Genomic DNA, 20,924 nt, shown 5'->3' with positions numbered 1-20,924 from the left:
TTGGAAACAATTGAAGTTATTTTGAAAGAGGACTTCTAAAACAAGATAGGACTCACTTTCAGGCTAAATGAGTTATTAGGGAGGATATTTTTGCAGCTTGCACTGACTACAGAGGTGGTGTAGCAGATGCTGAGAATCTTTGATTGACTCCAGAGTACTGAACACAGTCTAAACAGTTATGACAGCTTATGAATCCACACACACACACACACACACACACACAGGCTCCGACCTATTTTCTCTGTTGAAATGGCAGCCGTGGGGGCAGCAGCAGTGTTGTTCCAGCTCCTGCTCCTAACCGCACCTCTTCTTCAAACATCTGCCCACTGTGCCTGTTCACCTCTAAGCGCCCCGAGCTCATCGCTGCCTCACCATGAGGGCCAAACACACGCCCCCACAACCCCACTGAACAAAATCACTCTGACACTGATTACCGGAGAATGTTTGCCCCGCTAACCGTAATGGTTTCGACTGTGCCTTGGGGCTTTTATGAAGTTATGAAGTCTTCTGATTGTACTCTCAGTGACCATGGGCTCCCCTGTGGGTGAATTGGTCTGCTACGTAACTGAGATGTAGAATGTAAATGCGTTCGACGGATAGATGACGAAATCAAACCGGCCTTCGGAACTGCATCCAAAGATAAAACAGCTAGAAGCCTCGCACTTTAACTCAAATGTACAGTTTAATTCTGAGAGGAACAAACTGAGACCGGGCCCAGCAGCACTCCTTATGAGATTATATATGCATCTGTGTGTCTAGATGTATGTGTGTATGCATAGTCTACATGTTTGTCATCTGCTGGCTTGGTGCCCGTTAGTATGCGTGTGGGAGTAGACTTATCAGCCGTCCATGTGTTTTCATAGCGGGCACACTTTTTATTACTGACAACAAAGCTTCAACAAAGCCTCTTTTTACGGCGGGATTCAACTAAAACCCCCGATCATTACAAGACACAAAGCATAAGAGGCCTTTTAGCGTGGAATGAGAGTGAAGCTCGGCCATCATTAGCTGATGCCGCCCTGCTAGCCCAGGCACACCGCTTTGATCTCTAATGAAGCTGCGTCCGTTATTCCTGCTCTTACTCACTCACGCCACCTTCACTTCTTAAATATTCCCTGTGCAAGTGTGTGCTAGACGCCATGTGAGGCCCTCCCCCAATGCCACCGGCCCCACACACACTGTACAGACCCAGGACTATATACAAGCTCACACACACACAGACTGTCTGGACTACCTTATTGTCTCAGTCAGACGGGAGTCCAAATGAAGCAGAAAACTTTGATGTCTTTACTGCTGGTGTGATCAATCGTAAGCCTCCCATTAAATGTCAATTGGTGCCATGGTATTTTTTTCTTTTACTATACAAAGCTATGGGGGTGCAACAAAATCTGAAGCGACAATGAGCTCCATTTAATAGTTTCAACTTTAAGACTCCACAAAAGGTTCAAAGTTCAAAGTTGGAAGCTTCATCGAAACCACAATGAGATGCCAAAGACGGCCACAAGCGTGACACACGTGTGTGTACACACACACACTGAGGTGCCAAAGCCTTTATAAAGCTGCACCTTTGGCTTTACACAGCTGTAAAGAGGAGAAGAATCATTAACGCTCAGTTCTTCAAACAGACCAGGGGTCTGAGCCTGGCATGGATGTGATGTGATTGTAAGTGGTGGGGTGTAAGTGCGCACATGTATGTGAGCGTGTGTGTGTGATGCTTGTGGTTTGAGCTGCGGATTAATAAGCTGCTAATTGGCCTGCTGAGTATTAGGTGTGAGGTGAGTGAGCTGAGACAGCGCCAGGGCGTGGCCCGGCGAGGGTTTGATTGGCAACTTGTGAGAATAGAGTGTGATATGAAAGAGTGTGATAAAGAAAAAAGAAAAGAACAGAAAAGAAAGTAGAGCCTGCAACAGTGCCATGAGTGAAAAGCTAAAGCAAAAACATGCAGCTCAGAGGACTCGCATAATCAGAAAACAGTGGTAACTGGTTGCAGGTGAACAAGTCTGCGTGAGAAGTTTGATCCAGTTCAGTTGGGCGGCCTGTGTGTTTACAGTCATGATCCATCATTTTGTCAGTCAGTTTCTTTCTGAGACTTGTGCCAGCTTAGAGATAAGTTGACATGGGACTGACAGAATGATATACAGCCGTAGAAAGGAAAAGTAAAAAGACACAGAGAGAATGTTAGCAGGAGAGCAGATCAGGTTTCCTCCTGGAGACTCCCTGGCTCCTTTTTCCCATGAGATCTCAGCCTGGCTGGCACACTGCTGCTGGCTTCACGCCGTCACTATGCCCCGACTACCACAACCCACCTACTCGCTCGACGCTAATAAGCATTCTCCACAGCACACAGGCCAATTAACGTGCTGTCCCATACTGGTTACATCGTATATTCTCCCTCTACTACTCCTTCCACCGAACAGTTTCCCTCCCTGTATCCTTTCCTCCGACTCTTTGGCAGCTTAGCGGTAATTGAAAGATCAAACAAAAGAAGGAAGTTGGGTTTCAAAGTGTGTTTACACATCAGTTCTCCCCATCCAGGCACAGAGAGCAGATATGTCATATATTGTTGCTGTGGACTGAGCTGTGGTAACATTAGCTTGCGGTCAGCTGAGGGTTTGAGGTGGTAATGACCTGGCGGATTACAGCAGCCATCAATCATCTAGCCATTAAGCCATGTAAGCTTGTCACCCCGGATGGTAGTCAGAGAACAACAAGAAATACAACAGTAGATACAAAATAGTATATACACGCAGAGACCTTAATATAAATGCATGCGCCTAAATATGCAAGCACATAAATATCCATGATTCTCTGCATGCACACATTTACATTAATGTTTTTCACTGTCCTACATGTGGTGCAGCTCTGTTACCTCCCTTGCTCTGTACCCTCGTTGGCCCTGCCAGCCAGACGCACAAGGAAATTTGACACCAGTCTTTTCCAGACTTACAGAGCCTCATATCTTTGCCAACTTCACAAGGCTAGACCAGAAATACAAACCACCTACCAGCCTTTCAGAATGCCAACACAACACTGAAATATTCCTCAACATTTTTCCTGGTATTTTTGGTCTCAGTTGTCGGAAAACAAAGTATAGAAGTAGCACAGACCGTTATTTTCTTAATTGTTTAGTCTGTTTGTCAAAAAAAAAAAAAATACAGATCACAGTTTCCCAAGAGGACAAGAAGGGAAGCAGTAAATCCTTGCACATGCACAGCTGGAAATACCATGTTTTTTTTGTTGTTGTTTGAAATGTGGCAATTATTTTTTCTGCCAATTTACTAACAAGTGAATTGTCTAATCGTGACAGTAATGCTGCACAAAAGGGCTTTTTTTTTCCCCTTGTGATGAAATGTATTCATGTTTTTGTCATCTTCTTCATCCATCACCCTCAGGTCTCTCCATGGCAATGAGATCTCTGAGCTTCCCGATGGCATCTTCAACGACGTGGCCTCACTTTCTCACTTGTAAGTAGTGACACACAACAGTATGCCTCTCACCACTGAGCTTGTGAAGCGCACACACCCATGCAGACACACACACTCCCAGGTACAGAGGTTGTCTGGTCAGACAGCCGGAGAGCGTGGCTCACACTGGCTTGCCTGTTGTCCTCTCCGGTCGACTCCACATGAGCCGAACCCTCCCTTAATCAGCAGCAGTCCTGTGGTTAAAGCAACACACAGACCCCTCTACTGTCTCATCCCCCCCTGTGACATCTCTAAAACACACACATTCAACTAACAAGCACACACAGATTCTCCACGGTCTGCAGACTTTAGTGTTTGTTTATTTATGTCTGTAATTTTGCGCGGTGTGCAGCCGTCGTGTGGTCGGATTTGTGAGCATGTGTAAAAACTACACACACCGTCTGTTTGCAGTGTGTGCCCCCTGTCATCCCGCCTAGATATTTACATCATCCCCTTGACAGCCGCTGATCAATAGACGTATCGCCGTCAGAGCCAGAGAGCACGAAAGGGGAGGATAGAGAGAACTAAACAAAGACATTGTGTGCAGAGTAGGACAGGAGTCAAGGCTGCATGAAAACTGGGTAAAGGGAGGGATGGAGGGGAGCCACTGATTCACAAGTCACAGTCAAGTGGCTTTCATGTTAGCAGATGTCAGGTGTCGGCTATTGGCCCGGTCTGAAAGATGAGCCTGTGTTCCGCCGTAATGGAACAGCATCGATTCAGGAGTGTTTGTGCATCCAACGGGAGGACAGAGCAGCATTGATTCAAGACCACCATGACGGAAGCGGTTAAGAGTGCCTTCTGTTCACACCATTGCCTATAATTGAGAAGCCCTCCTCTAGATGATGTATGGCACAAAGTGGCATTGAGTGTTCAACTTTTTAAGCCGCTTTATTCTCACAAACGCAGTGATTTATTTGGATAGTACACCAAGTTGAGTTTGGTGTACTTTTGTTTATGTAAGAATGTAGAGACACCTGCTGGCAATAGAGTGTACTACGTTCAAATAACCAGACTGGATTGTAACAGCCGTTGCATATCACTAAATGAGTTTGTTTTGTTTGTATTATCAGGGCCATTGGTGCCAACCCCTTGTACTGTGATTGTCGCCTTCGCTGGCTGTCTGACTGGGTGAAGACTGGATACAAGGAGCCTGGCATCGCCCGCTGTGCCGGCCCTCAGGGCATGGAGGGCAAACTGCTCCTCACAACACCCGCAAAGAAGTTTGAATGTGGAGGTGAGTTATTGTGCTGGACCGAACTATAATGTAAGCTACGCCACGTTTCCACACTCAACTCATTCTCATCTGCCCGGCATTTTCCTAGGTGACGTGGACACTTCAGTGCTGGCTAAGTGCAACCCCTGTCTGTCCAGTCCATGTCTGAACCAAGGCATCTGTCACAGCGACCTGGTGGACATCTACCGGTGCAGCTGTCCTCCAGGATTTAAGGTCAGACTTATACAATGCTGCCACCTACTTGTGAATAACCACCTTAGCGTACCTTACAGCTATTGAAGTATGCACAGCTCTCATCATTGTGTTCTCTGTCTCAGGGTAAGAACTGTGAGACAGGTCTGAACGCCTGTGTGAGTAACCCATGTGCCAACGGAGGAACCTGCCAAGTGAATGAGGATGACGAGGGAGAATATAGGTGAGGAAGTTTTAAGCTTTAAAGGCTGTACGAACTAGAGAAATCTTCTTTGTCTCATAAAGGAACTTTCCGTAACGAGTGTGCATGTTTTCACAGTTGCACATGTCCCCTGGGCTTCGAGGGCCCCACTTGCCAAACCAACATTGACGACTGTGAAGACAACGACTGCGAGAACGGAGCGACCTGCATGGATGGAGTCAACAACTACACCTGTTTTTGTCCCCCCTACTACACAGGTTGGTGCATCAGTTTGACTCAACAAGCAGCTGCCAAAAAATCAACTGAAATCAACATACCAAGTAAGAATATTCTGGTATGAAAAAAAAATCTGCCAGATTTTTTAAAAACAAATTTAAAAGTCAGGATACTATAAAATGCCACTTAAAACTAATTTAAAAAGACTTGATATGAACAAAAAAATTGTAAGCATTTTTAAACTAGATTTTCCTTTAATTAAGCACAATTTGGGAGTTATAAGACATTAATTGTTATTTTTTACATGGGAAAATAATAATTACAGTCTTGTCTTTGCCTTACCAATTTTCAGAACCAGTCCTTTTTTTTTCTTTTTTTTTTTTTTTACTTTTTCTGTGCACACCGTATCTAAAAACTTTGCTGTCCAATATACACAACTGATATAATAGTGAACATCAACCAAGCTAATGAATGATTAACATACCCTTTCGCATGTGGGATGGATCATATAAGAAAATACAAAGGGAGAAAAATAAATTAAAGGAAGTAAAATGAAAAACTTTAGTCACACAGCACCATGGCCACATCAAACACATTTATTATAGTCAGACTTGCTGCACGTTTCAGCATCACTCAATCATCCTCAAGGTTTTATATCCACTTTTCAGTTTTCGATGTGTGAGATGAACACCTGCCAGGTCTTACAGAATTCATCAGTAGGTGCTATCAGAATAGATCTAACTGTCTCTCACTTCAAAAACTACATAAGATCTCTAATCCAGTGACTATGGGTACACGGTGATTCATATTTCTGCTTAAGAAATTGCAAGCTTAGGCCCTCTTCCCATAAGCCCTTAATTATAGATAAGGAGTGCAATTAAGATGAGAAATTTGCTCATGTAACTGTGTAACTAACCACACCCTTACCATGTGGATTTACAGCCAGAAGACTGTTTAACATGATTATATTTGGTGGATAAGGAAACTGGGCTACACTGGTTTGTGCAAAGTAACTATTTTAGGTTGCCTGGTAGGTTTGTACGTGTTTTCTAAAGCAATGTGAAACAAATATTAACTGCCCAATAGTAATATTCCAAACTTAGTAAAGCCATTCCTCCTGATACCTTTGGTCTCTGCAAATAAATAAATAAATTTGGTTTGTTATTCCAAATAAATTCTGAGATAGATTTGTCCAAAGCTGCAATCTTTTTCTAATCAGTAGTTGCAAACGATGAAATGAATAAACACATTTTGGTAAAACTGTCATCATGACAGCATTGATTGCCAGGAATAAAGTGAGTGGACTCCATCTTTGAAAATCATTTCTGATTGATTTAAAATAGAAAAGTGGTCTGCTTCTTGAAATAAGCAAAGCTTTCTACTTTTTTTCTCAGTATTTGTCATGCAATCTACTGTGTTACCAGTTTCTCATCTCACCGACTGATTGAATGGATTGAATTTTTTAACAACACAGAGATCAATTACTTTTTTTCTGTTTAATGCAAATGGAACATCGTCAACAATTATTCATTCTGGATTTAAAAATTAAAATTGATGATCGACCGTTCTGGGTCTGTGTTGTACAGCAGTTAATATTACTTTTAAATATTTGTTTCTGTGTAGGAGAGATGTGCGAAGAAATGGAGGACGTGTGCGCCCCTGGACGGAGCCCCTGCCAACATCAGTCTACCTGCCTCATCACCTCGATGGGACCCAAGTAAGCATTTATTACTAGAAGCATCATATACAGCAAACAATGAAGCTGCTACACAATGCAAAATAGTTACTATATACAGAGTGGGAGCTAGATTTGTGTGCATTTAGATTGATTTTAGTATTTATTATATTGCAGGTGTGTGTGTTCTCCTGGTTATGTCGGTGATGACTGCAGTGTAGACTACAATGACTGTGAGGAGCATCGTTGTCAGAACGGAGCTCAGTGTGTGGATGAGCTAAATGGATATTCCTGCATCTGTGATGAAGGATACAGGTGGGGAAAGTGCTAATGTAGTGGTATTTTTGATCCTTACAGCAGTTTCCTCTACTTTACTAACATCATCATCCCAAAAACACCCCCTGCTGTCTTTCTCTCTATAGCGGTCAGCTCTGTGAGGTTCTCCCATCTCCGCTGTCCCTGTGTGAGCTGGCCGACTGCCAGAACAACGCCCCCTGTGTGGAGCGAGGCGGTCGCGCCCTCTGCCAGTGTCCTCCAGAGTTTGGGGGGCCACGTTGTGAGAAGCTGGTCAGCGTCAACTTCATCGACAGAGACTCCTACCTACTGCTCTCTGACCTCAAGAACTGGCCTCAAGCTAACATCACCCTACAGGTAGTGATGGAGTCATTAATAGGATTTCTGTGCATTGTCACTGCCTTTCTGAAACCCAAATTATTCAAACACCCAATGATCTCTCTGTAGGTGTCAACAGCTGAGGACAATGGCATCCTCCTGTACAATGGAGACAATGACCATATTGCAGTGGAGCTCTACCAAGGACATGTCAAGGTCAGCTATGACCCTGGCAGTCAGCCAGGAGATGCCATATACAGGTAAGGTAGCACAGCTGAAGCTTACTGTCACTATTGGCTGATTCCTGATGGAAAATGTAGCATTTACATGTTTTATTCACTCTGGATCAATTGTTATTTTCTTCTTTCAGTACTGAGACTATCAACGATGGTCAGTTCCACACAGTGGAGCTGGTGACCTTCGACCAGATGGTGAACCTGTCCATTGATGGGGGTCTCCCTACCACAATGGACAGCTTTGGGGCGGTGCGGCCCCTCAACGGGGAGGCTCCACTATACGTGGGGGGTAGGGGCCCTCTCCAGAACACACCTCCCTCCTCTGCAGGCACTCTTTAACTACTACACTACTGTCAATCACCACCCCTCCCCCCTCGCTTTGTCACCACCGCAACCACTCCCTCCCCTCAGCCATGCAACCCTTCAACCCCGTCCTACCTCCAACCAAACCCGAACCCTGTCCTCCACCCACACCATCCCCACCTTCAGTCATGACTGTGTTTGTTAGGAGCCACATATTAAAACACACAATGCAAAAATTTCTGTAGATTTTCAAGTACACACATTAGTAATGGAGAAATAGCTGGTAACTCTCAAAATGGCAGATCGTCATTTATAGTGACGAAACAATACACCACTTCATAGTCTTTGTCATTGCAGCACTTTTTTTTACGATGTGTAAACTACGCCCTCTAGTGATAGTACCACAACAACTACCAGGCACAGTCTTCACTTCAGATTTGTTTTGTATTCGCATGGATTTTTTTGTTTGGTATTCATTTGTGACGTGTAATTTAGCCACTCTTGACATTTACAGAATCTGACATTCAAAATGTTAAATTTGTGGTGTGTTGTGCTGTACTGTACTGTTCTTCATCCATACAACACTACAGGAGGCATTTCCTCATACCTTTTTGCCTTTTGCTGTCCTCTTTTTCAAGGATGATGTGTCCTGAGGTGCTAATGAAAAAATATCAAAATCAGCTTCAAAAGGGAGTTCCATATTTCAATTTCAGAAACTGTATATGCAAAGTTGGGACACACATGCTTGAAAACGCCTTCCTCCATTACACTCATACCAGCCCTGTGTTAGCTGTTGTTTGTGGCCCATTATTCACATCTTCACACATATAAACATTTCTTTTCCGCCTCCTCCTCCAGGCATGCCTGTGGACGTACCCTCTGGCACCTTCCGCCTGTGGCAGATCCAGAACGGTTCCAGTTTCCATGGCTGTATCCAGAACCTGTACATCAACAACGAGCTCCAGGACTTCACCAAGACCCAGATGAAGCCCGGCGTGGTACCGGGCTGTGAGCCGTGCAAGAAGCTCTACTGTGTACATGGCATCTGCCAACCTGATGGGGTCCAGGGACCGGTGTGCCACTGCCAGCCAGGCTGGAGCGGGACGCACTGTGACCAGCCTGCCGCCAACCCCTGCCAGGGCAGCAAGTATGTTAGAAAATGTGGATCTAGTGTTTACTAATTAATGTACAGTTAGCTAGCTTCGCTCAGTGGTTCAAGAGCTATTGGTCGCCCCCTGTCTAAGGGGTCAAAAGATAATTACTAGGGAAGGAAAAACATCAAGTTCTGCTGCACAAATTCTAAAAGATTATCTTACAGCTCACAGATATATGCAACATGGGGCCCCAACTACACACAGTTTTCTGTAAGGATCAGAAGACAAAATATTTAGGAACTTAAACCTTTAAATATGTAATATATTATAAAGGTTTTTCTTTTTTTTAAAACTAGTGGTTCTATCTGTCGGACAAATGCCCTGGAGTGAAAAGCTCAATATTCCCTCCAGAATGTAGTAGTGTATTTGTATAAAATAACATTAAATCAAAATATGCAAGTCAAGTATAACTTCTGTAAAATGGTAAATGCACCTGACCATTACAAACTTTTTTTTTGTTGCAAATCCATGACATTGCTTTGGATTTACTCGCTGAGTTTCAAAGTTGATTGATGTTTTCCTCTCTTGCTAGATGTGTCCATGGAAAGTGCATCCCATTGGATGCTCAGTCGTACCGCTGTGAGTGTGCGGAGGGTTACCGTGGTGCCCTGTGTAACCAGCAGGGTGAATTGTTTAACCCCTGCCGTCGCCTGTCCTGCAAGCATGGTCGCTGCCAGATCTCAGACACAGGAGACGCATACTGTCACTGTGAAAGCGGCTACACTGGGGAACTCTGTGATGCAGGTTGGTTTGCTCCCCGAGTCTCTCAAAAGAGCTGTTTAAAAACACTCACATCATCAACACTTAAACTTACGTCTTTGGGTGTTTTTGCTGTTTTTTAGAGTCCGAGTGCCGAGGGGAACCTGTGCGAGACTTCTACCAGGTACAGCGAGGCTACGCTATCTGCCAGACAACACGCATGGTCTCATGGGTGGAGTGCACCGGGGCTTGCGACACAGGGGCCTGCTGCGCCAGCCAGAGAATGAAGCGCCGGAAATACACCTTCGAATGCAGCGATGGAACCTCCTTCAGCGAGGAAGTGGAAAAGACCATCAAGTGCGGCTGCGTGGGCTGCATGTAGCACCATTCACTCACACATTTCCTGCCACTGCTGCAGCGCAGAAGATGGATAGAAAGGAAGGAAGAAAGAGAGAAGACTGGAGCAAAGCAAAGGAGGGAAAGAAAGAAAGAGAGAGATTATAAAGAATATATATAAAACCTCTATCTATATATTATGGACAACAATGTTTGTAAAATAGGACATTTCCTCCCCTTACAGGGCGTGTGACCTACAGTAACACAGAGAAACCAACATCATGTGCAACAATGTAGAAGTGACAACAACAGTGACAAAACCATTGTATCTGAAAAATTGCTCCAAGGGGTCCAGAGATTTCAAACGCGTTGCGCTCCGAGTGAGGCATCCGTCCAACCCAAATTCTTCCAGTGTGAATTCCCCATCCATCTGTAAGGCCTCTGACAGCCCAGCCACCATCTACCATCTTTACTCTGTGGAGGCAGCGAGGACAGCGGGGTCCAGCCTGGCTATGAACGGCAGAACAGGCAGAGAGAGACAAAAAAAAAAAAAAAGCGAGAAGCTCAGAGGGATAAGAAGAGAGCTGGACCGTTTGACTTGGCAAAGCTATCTTGAGTTGAGCTTGGCTGGGTTACCTGGACTTGGGCTGGATATGGTTTGGGTTGAGTTAACGTTGTTGTTGGTTTGGTGTAGCAGTTTCTCTGCCAGGATACAGTCATCCATCCACACATGCACATGCAGAAGTGAAGAGAAAGAAAGAAAGAAAAATGTAGGGTTAGAGCGGCACATAATCCTGTGCAGATGTCGTGGCTGTGAGGTTTGGTGGTCTGGTGTCACAGTTGTTCGCTGTGTGGTACCGTAACATAGAAACTCCATATAAAAATAGAGACTGCACTGACTAGCAGCACTGAAAACAACAGTTCATCCACCTCTCTGAAGCACATGATCACACAAGCATGGCATACATACATTCACACACAACATGAGAGGGCTTGTGTGGTGCAACTACTCTATTCTGTTTGTACAGCTGACCAATCTGGCACTGGCAGTGCCCCCCGTGGTTATCAGCCCCCAGCATGTATTGCCTCAGGGTTAGGATGATTTGCAGAATATCCCACTCCCCTTTGAGCAGGAGGCCGATTAGCCCTGCTCCATTTGATGCCTGCAGTATTAAACTTGTGCAAACTGTTGCATGTGTGGAGAAGAGTTTGCCAACAACTATGTAGAACTTCTTATATCATTATAAATGTTACTACAAAACGAAAGGTTGCAGAATCATCTTCTGAGTTTTGTTTTGTTCTGTCTAATTTCTCATATTGATTTATTTTTATTTTTGTTATATTTTGTTATATTTTGTCTCATGATGTAACCTAACTCCTTTAGCTGCCCCCAAACCTTCCCCTACAACCCTTTATATAGAAATGCCTAACAGATTCTAATATATATATATATATTTGTATTTCATTTTGGTATAGTATTTTTCTATGTTAAAGAGTAAGTCTGTTTCTGGAAGCTTTGGGACCGGTGGAAAGGCATTCAGTTGGTTCCCGAGGTGTTTTTATTTGTTGATCTCACTTGCTCCAACAAGGTAATTAATTACGTTAATTGGCCAAAAAAATGCAGCAGCTGGTTGGTCTTGTTGTATAGGAGGCAGTATTGGTCTAGAAATGTTTAATATTGTATATGTTGTCTTCCATGTGAATATTACATCTAATTCATGAGAGTTTGTGCTTGTTTTTATTTATTTTAGCTAAAGGCGTTTTCCTGTAGAAAGTGAAAAGCATAAATGTTGCTGGCATTCAAACATTTTCACAAATTTCAAAAAAGATTAAAAAAGGCAAAAATAATTAAGAAAAAAATAGCATAAAAATCTGTAAGGTATTTGTAACATCACTTAATAGCAAGTTACGACAGTGTTTTCCTCCTCTCTGGCTCAGACATTCCTCATTTGCTGCAGGGGCTGGAGAGTTCAGAGCTGAGATTAAGAGATGTCCCCCTTGAAATTACCTTGTGATTAACACACCACACTTCAAAGGCTTCCGATTGTTTTCATGTTCATTTTGTTGAAGTGTGCATTTCTATCATTTGAATCTGAGAGACGTTTGCCACGGAAAGAAGGTGCTTTTAGTTCAACAGAGTGAAAGTAGTCAAGCTCAACTGATCATAAGCTGCTGTCAAGCCAGAAGAAACAGGATGAAGTTGCCTCTGTGGACAATGATCATCTTAAAGGTATATCATCCTAGATCTCTTTGCGCAGGCAACTGTGCGAAGCATTACATGCCTACTACTGACAGAAAATAAATGAGAACGTTCTGGACATTTTCAGTCTGTCAGTTCTGACTGGCTGTCCATACAGAAAAAAAAGAAGAAATGGTGCCAATTACAGTGAACAGTCATACCTGAATGTATAAATGTGTATAGATAAATATGACCTATGCTTATTCATGAAGTGGTAACTTTTAGCTGTTATTTAGTTTCCAATGTAAGATATAGAAATCACATCCTGTTGAAGAAGTGACAGTCCATCGGGATGGCGTAAGGCATTGTTCTCCCAGCAGATTGGGATTGTGTTTATCCATTTTGCTGATCTAAATGTTAAAAAGTCTCTTTATAGTGTGAAAGGCTGCAGACCCAGATCTCAGCTCGGTACAATGTCACATCACAGAGCTCCTATTCATATTGCTACCCGTTTGTTTTACATGCTGTTGATGTGATCCCAGTGGTGTACAATAACATTAAAGAAGATCTCATAAAGGATACTGATGAACAGTCACTGTAATACTTAGGCTGTGCGCCTCCTAAAGGCGCATATTTAGTCGAATGTGACTTTCTTTTCATGTCTCCTTCCTCTGCACTGATCTGTACTGGACTGGTGCATTCAACTTTCTGGTAGACATCTTAGTGGTGCTTGTGCTATATTGAGATGTAATTCAGTTGTCTGGTCACCTGACCGGAAACACAGATTTTCCATCCTATGAACTATATACATAATTGTTATTGTGAACAACACAATGTCTCTGTTGTATTTAAATGGTGCAAAAACTTAAGAAATATCCCTGGTTGGGTTCTGTCTATTTGCTTTTATGTTACAGGACTGATGGTGGGATTGAACTGAAAAACTCAATAATGCTGAATGTATGTAGTGCCACCGACAAAATGTTTACCAAACCTCCACTCTTTTCATTAATTAAACTTAAATGTGTGTGCTTTTAAGAGTGTGTTTGTCATTTTTTTGTATGTGTCAGCCATTGTTTTCAAAATCTGGACTGAACCTTGAAGTCTTGGTTGATTAGATTTAACTTGGTGCTGAAGACACCGACAAATTCCACCTCCAAACAAAGATCGTTCTTGTTCGCATCACAAAGCATAAGGACTGGAAAAGCAAAGCTACAGCACTCTATCCAAGAGGAGAAAGAGGGCCAGATGCTGAAAATCCCTGCTTTAGCTAGAAAAATTGAAGCTTGGAGGGTTTGTTGAAGAGTGAAGCATAGTATTATTTACAGTTTATCCAAAAATCTGACCTCTTGCCTGGGAAAACGACTCATTATTTACCAAAGGAGGGCTGGTTCGGTATTGACTTTGTAAGGTGCACATGCCACCGATTTGATTTTTCCTTCGATTTTTTAAGTACATGAAATAGAAAAATTGTTGTTTGTCTAACTGTTCCAAATCTGTGATTGACTGTTGGCTTTTCCAGGATGTACTCTGCCTGTCAGCCAACATCAGCTGGGATACACTCCAGCCCTCCACACCTCTCTAAAGGATAAGCAGGTGTAGCTGATGGATGATGTGAAAAGCAATTTGGCATTTGAAGAGAGGCTAATTTTAACGGGTGTTTGCGGCGGGGATTGTATTTAATGCTTTTTATTACAAAAAACCCAAGACTGTAATTAGCAATGGATGAAGGTCTGTTGATCAGTTCATCATTTCTGGCAAGCCTTTGTTTTGCTAGTGTTAAAATAGCCATTCCCTCCATGCTTTTATTTCGAAGGCATATTATTAACGTTACGGTCCAGGAGCTGGAATTCAATCTGCGTCTCTGACGTTGTCCTCTTGATGAGTTGCCCTCTCAACCAGTTGAGCTACATGTTCACCTGTTTTTAACTTGTTGGACGACATACTAAACTATGATTTTTTTTTTTATAATTTGGACGACATACTAAACTATGACTTTTTTTCCCCTTTTGGACGACATACTAAACTATGATGTTTTAGTGACATTTTGGATGACATACTAAACTATGACCTTTTAGTGATATTTTGGACGGCATAGTAAACTATGACGTTTTCTGCCCCTTTTGGACGACATAAGGATGTTTTTGTTACATTTTGGACGACATACTAAACTGTGACGTTTTAATGGCATTTTGGACGACATACTAAACTATGACATTTTCGTGACATTTTGGATGACATACTGAGCTATGATGTTTTTGTCATATTTTGGAAGACATACTAAACTATGACGTTTTTCTCACATTTTGGACGACAGACTAAACTTTGACGTTTTTGTGATATTTTGGAAGACATACCAAACTATAGGAAACCAGCGTTTGTCCTGTTTTTGTGTTCCTCCTCGGCGACCCGAGACAGCCGGGTCCTAATGTTTTTTGAGCAACACACCATACTATGACGTTTTTACAAAGATGGTTCTTCTATGGAACCAGTTTGACATGTTCAGGTGTTCTTTGTGTGAAAACTCAGAGATTTCAGGGATCAGAAGGTGGTTTTCAACTTTCTTTGTTTACTATCTGCTTCAACTTTAAATTAAATTTCCTTCACTAACCCAGCCCTCTGGACTTCCAGTAAGCTGTGTTCCTATTGGCTGTCCAGGTGGCTGCTTGGTGTTATCAGGAACACCTGAGCAGCTCAGTGTCTTCCTGCTTTATTTAGCTGCATTCAAACATTTCCTCTGTTTCTCTTCACCACAGAACGGGGTTTGGTTTCGTTGCTTTAGTTTGTTCTTTAGGTGTTGGCTTGCAGCTTCCAGCAGTAAAATCACCTTTAATGTGTTTCTTGGTGTGTTTTAGGGCTTTGTACTGGATAGTTGTCTTGGTAAATGAGGTTCTTTAGCCACAGTTAGCACATGGTGCTAATGTGTGCAGTGATTAGTGGGTTTGGTTCAGCTGAGTTGTGTCTTTATCTTGGCTGTAGTGAGTCTTTAGAGGTTTTTGGTCAGACATATTCTGTGTTCTTGTTTGAGAACCAGTGTTTGTTGTCCAGAAGGTAAGAGTTCCTGTCCTGATTCTCTGTTCTCAGAGGTTCTCTGGTAGGCTGCAGGAGACTTTAGCATTTGGGTTGTGCTAGTTTGGTTTTTGTACGGTTTCATTTGGACGACTATCATGAGGCCCCTCCATGTGGTTTAGTGAGGTTTTCTGCAACAGTTCTACAAAGCAACCTTTCCCCAGTTTCTGGAGTTTCCACGAGGTCGGAGGCAGAACAAGCTGTCATGAAGAGGTGTTGAAGTCGGCCAGGATGGACTGACTTTTTACAGTGACTAGCAGGAAGGCCACGAGAAGAGCAGGCCTTTAACCATCATCCATAAAATCCATGGAGTCGTTCCACAGAAATGAAGGGAGGTTAACTTTTATCAACCTCCATCCAGATGTTCAACTTAATATCTTTACTTGGACATGTTTAGCACCACAAACCTTTAGTATCACACTTTATTATCCTTTATAAGGACTTTAATGGAATCCACCAGCAGATTTAGTTTTTGTTGACAAACTTTATTCTTGTCGTCGTGGGACTGCAGTATTTAAAACTGTTCCTTCTATTTGACCTCATGTTTATTAGTTTTAGTGGAGAAACTTATTTTAATTGTCCATTAGTCTCTGAAAAACCAAATAATAAATTGGATTAGTCAAGAGGTTTAAATTTCTTACTTTGTCACATTTTTAAAAAATACAAAAAATATAAAAATAAAGCATCTTGAGACAATTTGACCTGTAACTGACGTTATATAAATAAAATTGAATCAAAACTGTATGTATCTTGTAATGTTGGAGTAATTCAGCCATATATGTTGGAAAACACATTTTTTGTCCATTAATCTGTCGATTGTTTTCTCCACTAATTCATTTCTTGTTTTGGTTTATAAAATGTCAAACCCATATATATTCAGTTTACTGCCATAAAAACCAAAAAGATTTACATTCATGATGCAGGAAGCAGGCAGTTTTTCACTTTTTATCTTAGTTTAGTCAGAAAGATAGTTGATAATGTGTGAATTGTTGCAGCTTCTGAGTCGTAAAAGGTTTTAATCTTTGGGGCCGAGTGTCAGAAAACATTTAGAAACCAACATCAACAAAACACTCAAAGATTTGAACATCATTAAAGGGAAATCCAACTTTTGCATGACAATGTCTAATTAAAGGACATTTTTTTCCAACATAAATGTGTGATATTCATCCTCTGGAGCTTTCTCTTCACATCGTCTTCCACCTGAACTGGTTTGGTCGGGAGCATGTGCAACAAACATTTGAAAAACTGCACTTTAACACCAATGAATGACACTGAAGTTTAATCTCAACATAAATGAGACTGAGTCTGGATGTGCTGCTCTGTCATTAGCTCCTAAGTTTAGGGAAAGTTCAAACAAAAGAGGACAGTTCAGATAAGACTTGAGAATGAGCTGATTTTGAACAAACATCTCAGACTTTCTGAGCTTCAGCACCTCTAGCAAGATATTTTAACAACAAGCAACTCAAGAGATCCAGAAGTTGCAGAGTTAGCTTTAGCTGAGCCAAAGAACATGTGGGACGCTAACCTAGCAAACATTTCAGACTTTTCCTCTGTGAATTCTGAGAAATAATTTACTATTTAATGACAGAGCTGCACATCGTAACTCAGTCTCATTAAAACAGACTCTAATTCAGTGTCATCCATCCATATTAAAGTGCAGTTACCCAAAATGTTTGTTGCATGAGCTCCAACAAAACCTATCCAGGTAGAAGGCCACTTTGACAAACAGGAAGTGGACGATTCCAAGTAGATTTATAGAAGGGGGAACCGGACTGTACTAAGTGTGGTTGAGTATAGAGGGGTGTTTTGTGGGTTTTTAAGGTTGATAATGACTATCAGTGAGACATTTGGAGTAGATATTCATTTGCAGTAAATGAAAGTATTTAAAATCTTGGAGTTAAACTCAGAAGAGCACAAACTCTAACAGAAAACTTTGTTGATATGTTTTTTGTTTGTGCTGCTCTAAAGTGTGGTCTCCAGAACTTCCTAAAAACTCTCAAAGTCTCTTCTGCTGCAGGTTGCTTTGAACACTGACATTTTTCGACATAGTATACTATGGCGTTTTTTTGCGCCAAAATTCATGATGATTTTGTTTCATAGAAAACCTTTCTGGAGTGTTTTTCATGGCCTCCTTCACATGATTTCATCATATGGCACGTTTTTACGACATGTTTGAAAAATCGCATTTTTTTTCGACATAGTACAGTAAGGCGTTTTTTTGCGCCAAAATTCATGATGATTTTTTTTTCATAGAAAACATTTCTGGAGTGTTTTTCATGGCCTCCATCACATTATTTCATCATGTGGCACGTTTTTACGACATGTTTGAAAAATCACATTTTTTTTCGACATAGTATAGTAAGGCGTTTTTTTGCGCCAAAATTCACGATGATTTTTTTTTCAAAGAAAACCTTTCTGGAGTGTTTTTCATGGCCTCCTTAACATTATTTCATCATATGGCATGTTTTTATGACATGTTTGAAAAATCGCATTTTTTTTCGACATAGTATAGTAAGGCGTTTTTTTTACGCCAAAATTCATGATGATTTTTTTTTTTCAAAGAAAACCTTTCTGGAGTGTTTTTCACGGCCTCCTTCACATTATTTCATCGTATGGCACGTTTTTATGACATGTTTGAAAAATCGCATTTTTTTTCGACATAGTATAGTAAGGCCTTTTTTTTGCGCCAAAATTCATGATGATTTTTTTTTCAAAGAAAACCTTTCTGGAGTGTTTTTCACGGCCTCCTTCACATTATTTCATCATATGGCACGTTTTTATGACATGTTTGAAAAATCACATTTTTTTTCGACATAGTATAGTAAGGCGTTTTTTTACGCCAAAATTCATGATGATTTTTTTTTCAAAGAAAACATTTCTGGAGTGTTTTTCACGGCTTCCTTTACATTATTTCATCATATGGAACGTTTTTACAACATGTTTGAAAAATCTCATTTTTTTTCGACATAGTATAGTAAGGCGTTTTTTTACGCCAAAATTCATGATGATTTTTTTTTTTAAAGACAACCTTTCTGGAGTGTTTTTCACGGCCTCCTTCACACTATTTCATCATATGGCACGTTTTTATGACATGTTTGAAAAATCGCATTTTTTTTCGACATAGTATAGTAAGGCGTTTTTTTGCGCCAAAATTCATGATGATTTTTTTTTCAAAGAAAACCTTTCTGGAGTGTTTTTCACGGCCTCCTTTACATTATTTCATCATATGGCACGTTTTTACAACATGTTTGAAAAATCTCATTTTTTTTCGACATAGTATAGTAAGGCGTTTTTTTGCGCCAAAATTCATGATGTTTTTTTTCAAAGAAAACCTTTCTGGAGTGTTTTTCACGGCCTCCTCCACATTATTTCATCATATAGCATGTTTTCACAAAATGTTGAAAAATGACATTTTTTGACATAGTATACTATGGCGTTTTTTTTTGCGCCAAAATTCATGATGATTTTTTTCTTCAAAGAAAACCTTTCTGGAGTGTTTTTCAAGGCCTCCTTTACATTATTTCATCATATGGCACGTTTTTACAACATGTTTGAAAAATCGCATTTTTTTTCGACATAGTATAGTAAGGCGTTTTTTTGCGCCAAAATTCATGATGATTTTTTTTTTTAAAGACAACCTTTCTGGAGTGTTTTTCACGGCCTCCTTCACACTATTTCATCATATGGCACGTTTTTATGACATGTTTGAAAAATCGCATTTTTTTTCGACATAGTATAGTAAGGCGTTTTTTTGCGCCAAAATTCATGATGATTTTTTTTTCAAAGAAAACCTTTCTGGAGTGTTTTTCACGGCCTCCTTTACATTATTTCATCATATGGCACGTTTTTACAACATGTTTGAAAAATCTCATTTTTTTTCGACATAGTATAGTAAGGCGTTTTTTTGCGCCAAAATTCATGATGTTTTTTTTCAAAGAAAACCTTTCTGGAGTGTTTTTCACGGCCTCCTCCACATTATTTCATCATATAGCATGTTTTCACAAAATGTTGAAAAATGACATTTTTCGAAATAGTATACTATGGCGTTTTTTTTTGCGCCAAAATTCATGATGATTTTTTTTTCAAAGAAAACCTTTCTGGAGTGTTTTTCACGGCCTCCTTCACTTTATTTCATCGTATGGCACATTTTTATGACATCTTTGAAAAATCGCATTTTTTTTCGACATAGTATAGTAAGGCGTTTTTTTTGCGCCAAAATTCATGATGATTTTTTTTTTTTCAAACAAAACCTTTCTGGAGTGTTTTTCACAGCCTCCTCCACATTATTTCATCATATAGCATATTTTCACAAAATGTTGAAAAATGACATTTTTTGACATAGTATACTATGGCGCCTTTTTTGCGCCAAAATTCATGATGATTTTTTTTTTTTCAAAGAAAACCTTTCTGGAGTGTTTTTCACGGCCTCCTTCACATTATTGCATCATATGGCACGTTTTTACAACATGTTTGAAAAATCTCATTTTTTTTCGACATAGTATAGTAAGGCGTTTTTTTTACGCCAAAATTCATGATGATTTTTTTTTCAAAGAAAACCTTTCTGGAGTGTTTTTCACGGCCTCCTTCACATTATTTCATCGTATGGCATGTTTTTATGACATGTTTGAAAAATCGCATTTTTTTTCGACATAGTATAGTAAGGCGTTTTTTTGCGCCAAAATTCGTGATGATTTTTTTTTCAAAGAAAACCTTTCTGGAGTGTTTTTCACGGCCTCCTTCACATTATTTCATCATATGGCACGTTTTTATGACATGTTTGAAAAATCGCATTTTTTTTCGACATAGTATAGTAAGGCGTTTTTTTGCGCCAAAATTCATGATGATATTTTTTTCAAAGAAAACCTTTCTGGAGTGTTTTTCACGGCCTCCTTCACATTAATTCATCATATGGCATGTTTTTATGACATGTTTGAAAAATGACATTTTTTTTCGACATAGTATAGTAAGGCGTTTTTTTTACGCCAAAATTCATGATGATTTTTTTTTTCAAAGAAAACCTTTCTGGAGTGTTTTTCACGGCCTCCTTCACATTATTTCATCGTATGGCATGTTTTTATGACATGTTTGAAAAATCGCATTTTTTTTCGACATAGTATAGTAAGGCGTTTTTTTGCGCCAAAATTCATGATGATTTTTTTTTCAAAGAAAACCTTTCTGGAGTGTTTTTCACGGCCTCCTTCACATTATTTCATCATATGGCACGTTTTTATGACATGTTTGAAAAATCGCATTTTTTTTCGACATAGTATAGTAAGGCGTTTTTTTGCGCCAAAATTCATGATGATTTTTTTTTCAAAGAAAACCTTTCTGGAGTGTTTTTCACGGCCTCCTT

General features: G+C 40.6%; 1 protein-coding gene across 4 annotated transcripts in view; it reads left to right on the top strand.

The window, feature by feature from the left end:
- Positions 1 to 13,540, top strand: part of slit1a (slit homolog 1a (Drosophila)) — a 90,251-nt gene extending 76,711 nt beyond the window's left edge. For 2 of the 4 annotated variants that reach the window (XM_023268146.3, XM_023268145.3), the window contains 13 exons: positions 3,393 to 3,464; positions 4,538 to 4,701; positions 4,790 to 4,914; positions 5,019 to 5,116; positions 5,213 to 5,352; positions 6,935 to 7,028; positions 7,164 to 7,301; positions 7,409 to 7,637; positions 7,728 to 7,858; positions 7,969 to 8,123; positions 8,996 to 9,284; positions 9,824 to 10,035; positions 10,134 to 13,540. In XM_023268146.3, coding sequence (XP_023123914.1) covers positions 3,393 to 3,464; positions 4,538 to 4,701; positions 4,790 to 4,914; positions 5,019 to 5,116; positions 5,213 to 5,352; positions 6,935 to 7,028; positions 7,164 to 7,301; positions 7,409 to 7,637; positions 7,728 to 7,858; positions 7,969 to 8,123; positions 8,996 to 9,284; positions 9,824 to 10,035; positions 10,134 to 10,372 — 2,086 coding nt within the window. In that variant the 3' untranslated portion in view covers positions 10,373 to 13,540. Of the gene's footprint in view, positions 1 to 3,392; positions 3,465 to 4,537; positions 4,702 to 4,789; positions 4,915 to 5,018; positions 5,117 to 5,212; positions 5,353 to 6,934; positions 7,029 to 7,163; positions 7,302 to 7,408; positions 7,638 to 7,727; positions 7,859 to 7,968; positions 8,163 to 8,995; positions 9,285 to 9,823; positions 10,036 to 10,133 lie in introns of all 4 variants that reach the window. The other 2 variants (XM_023268144.3, XM_023268143.3) reach the window with 1 other exon arrangement.
- The last annotated feature ends 7,384 nt before the right edge of the window (positions 13,541 to 20,924 follow it).

Source organism: Amphiprion ocellaris, chromosome 16 (assembly GCF_022539595.1).
Source record: "Amphiprion ocellaris isolate individual 3 ecotype Okinawa chromosome 16, ASM2253959v1, whole genome shotgun sequence".
Classification (NCBI taxonomy): Eukaryota; Metazoa; Chordata; class Actinopteri; family Pomacentridae; genus Amphiprion; species Amphiprion ocellaris.
This window is presented reverse-complemented; position numbering and strand designations above follow the sequence as displayed.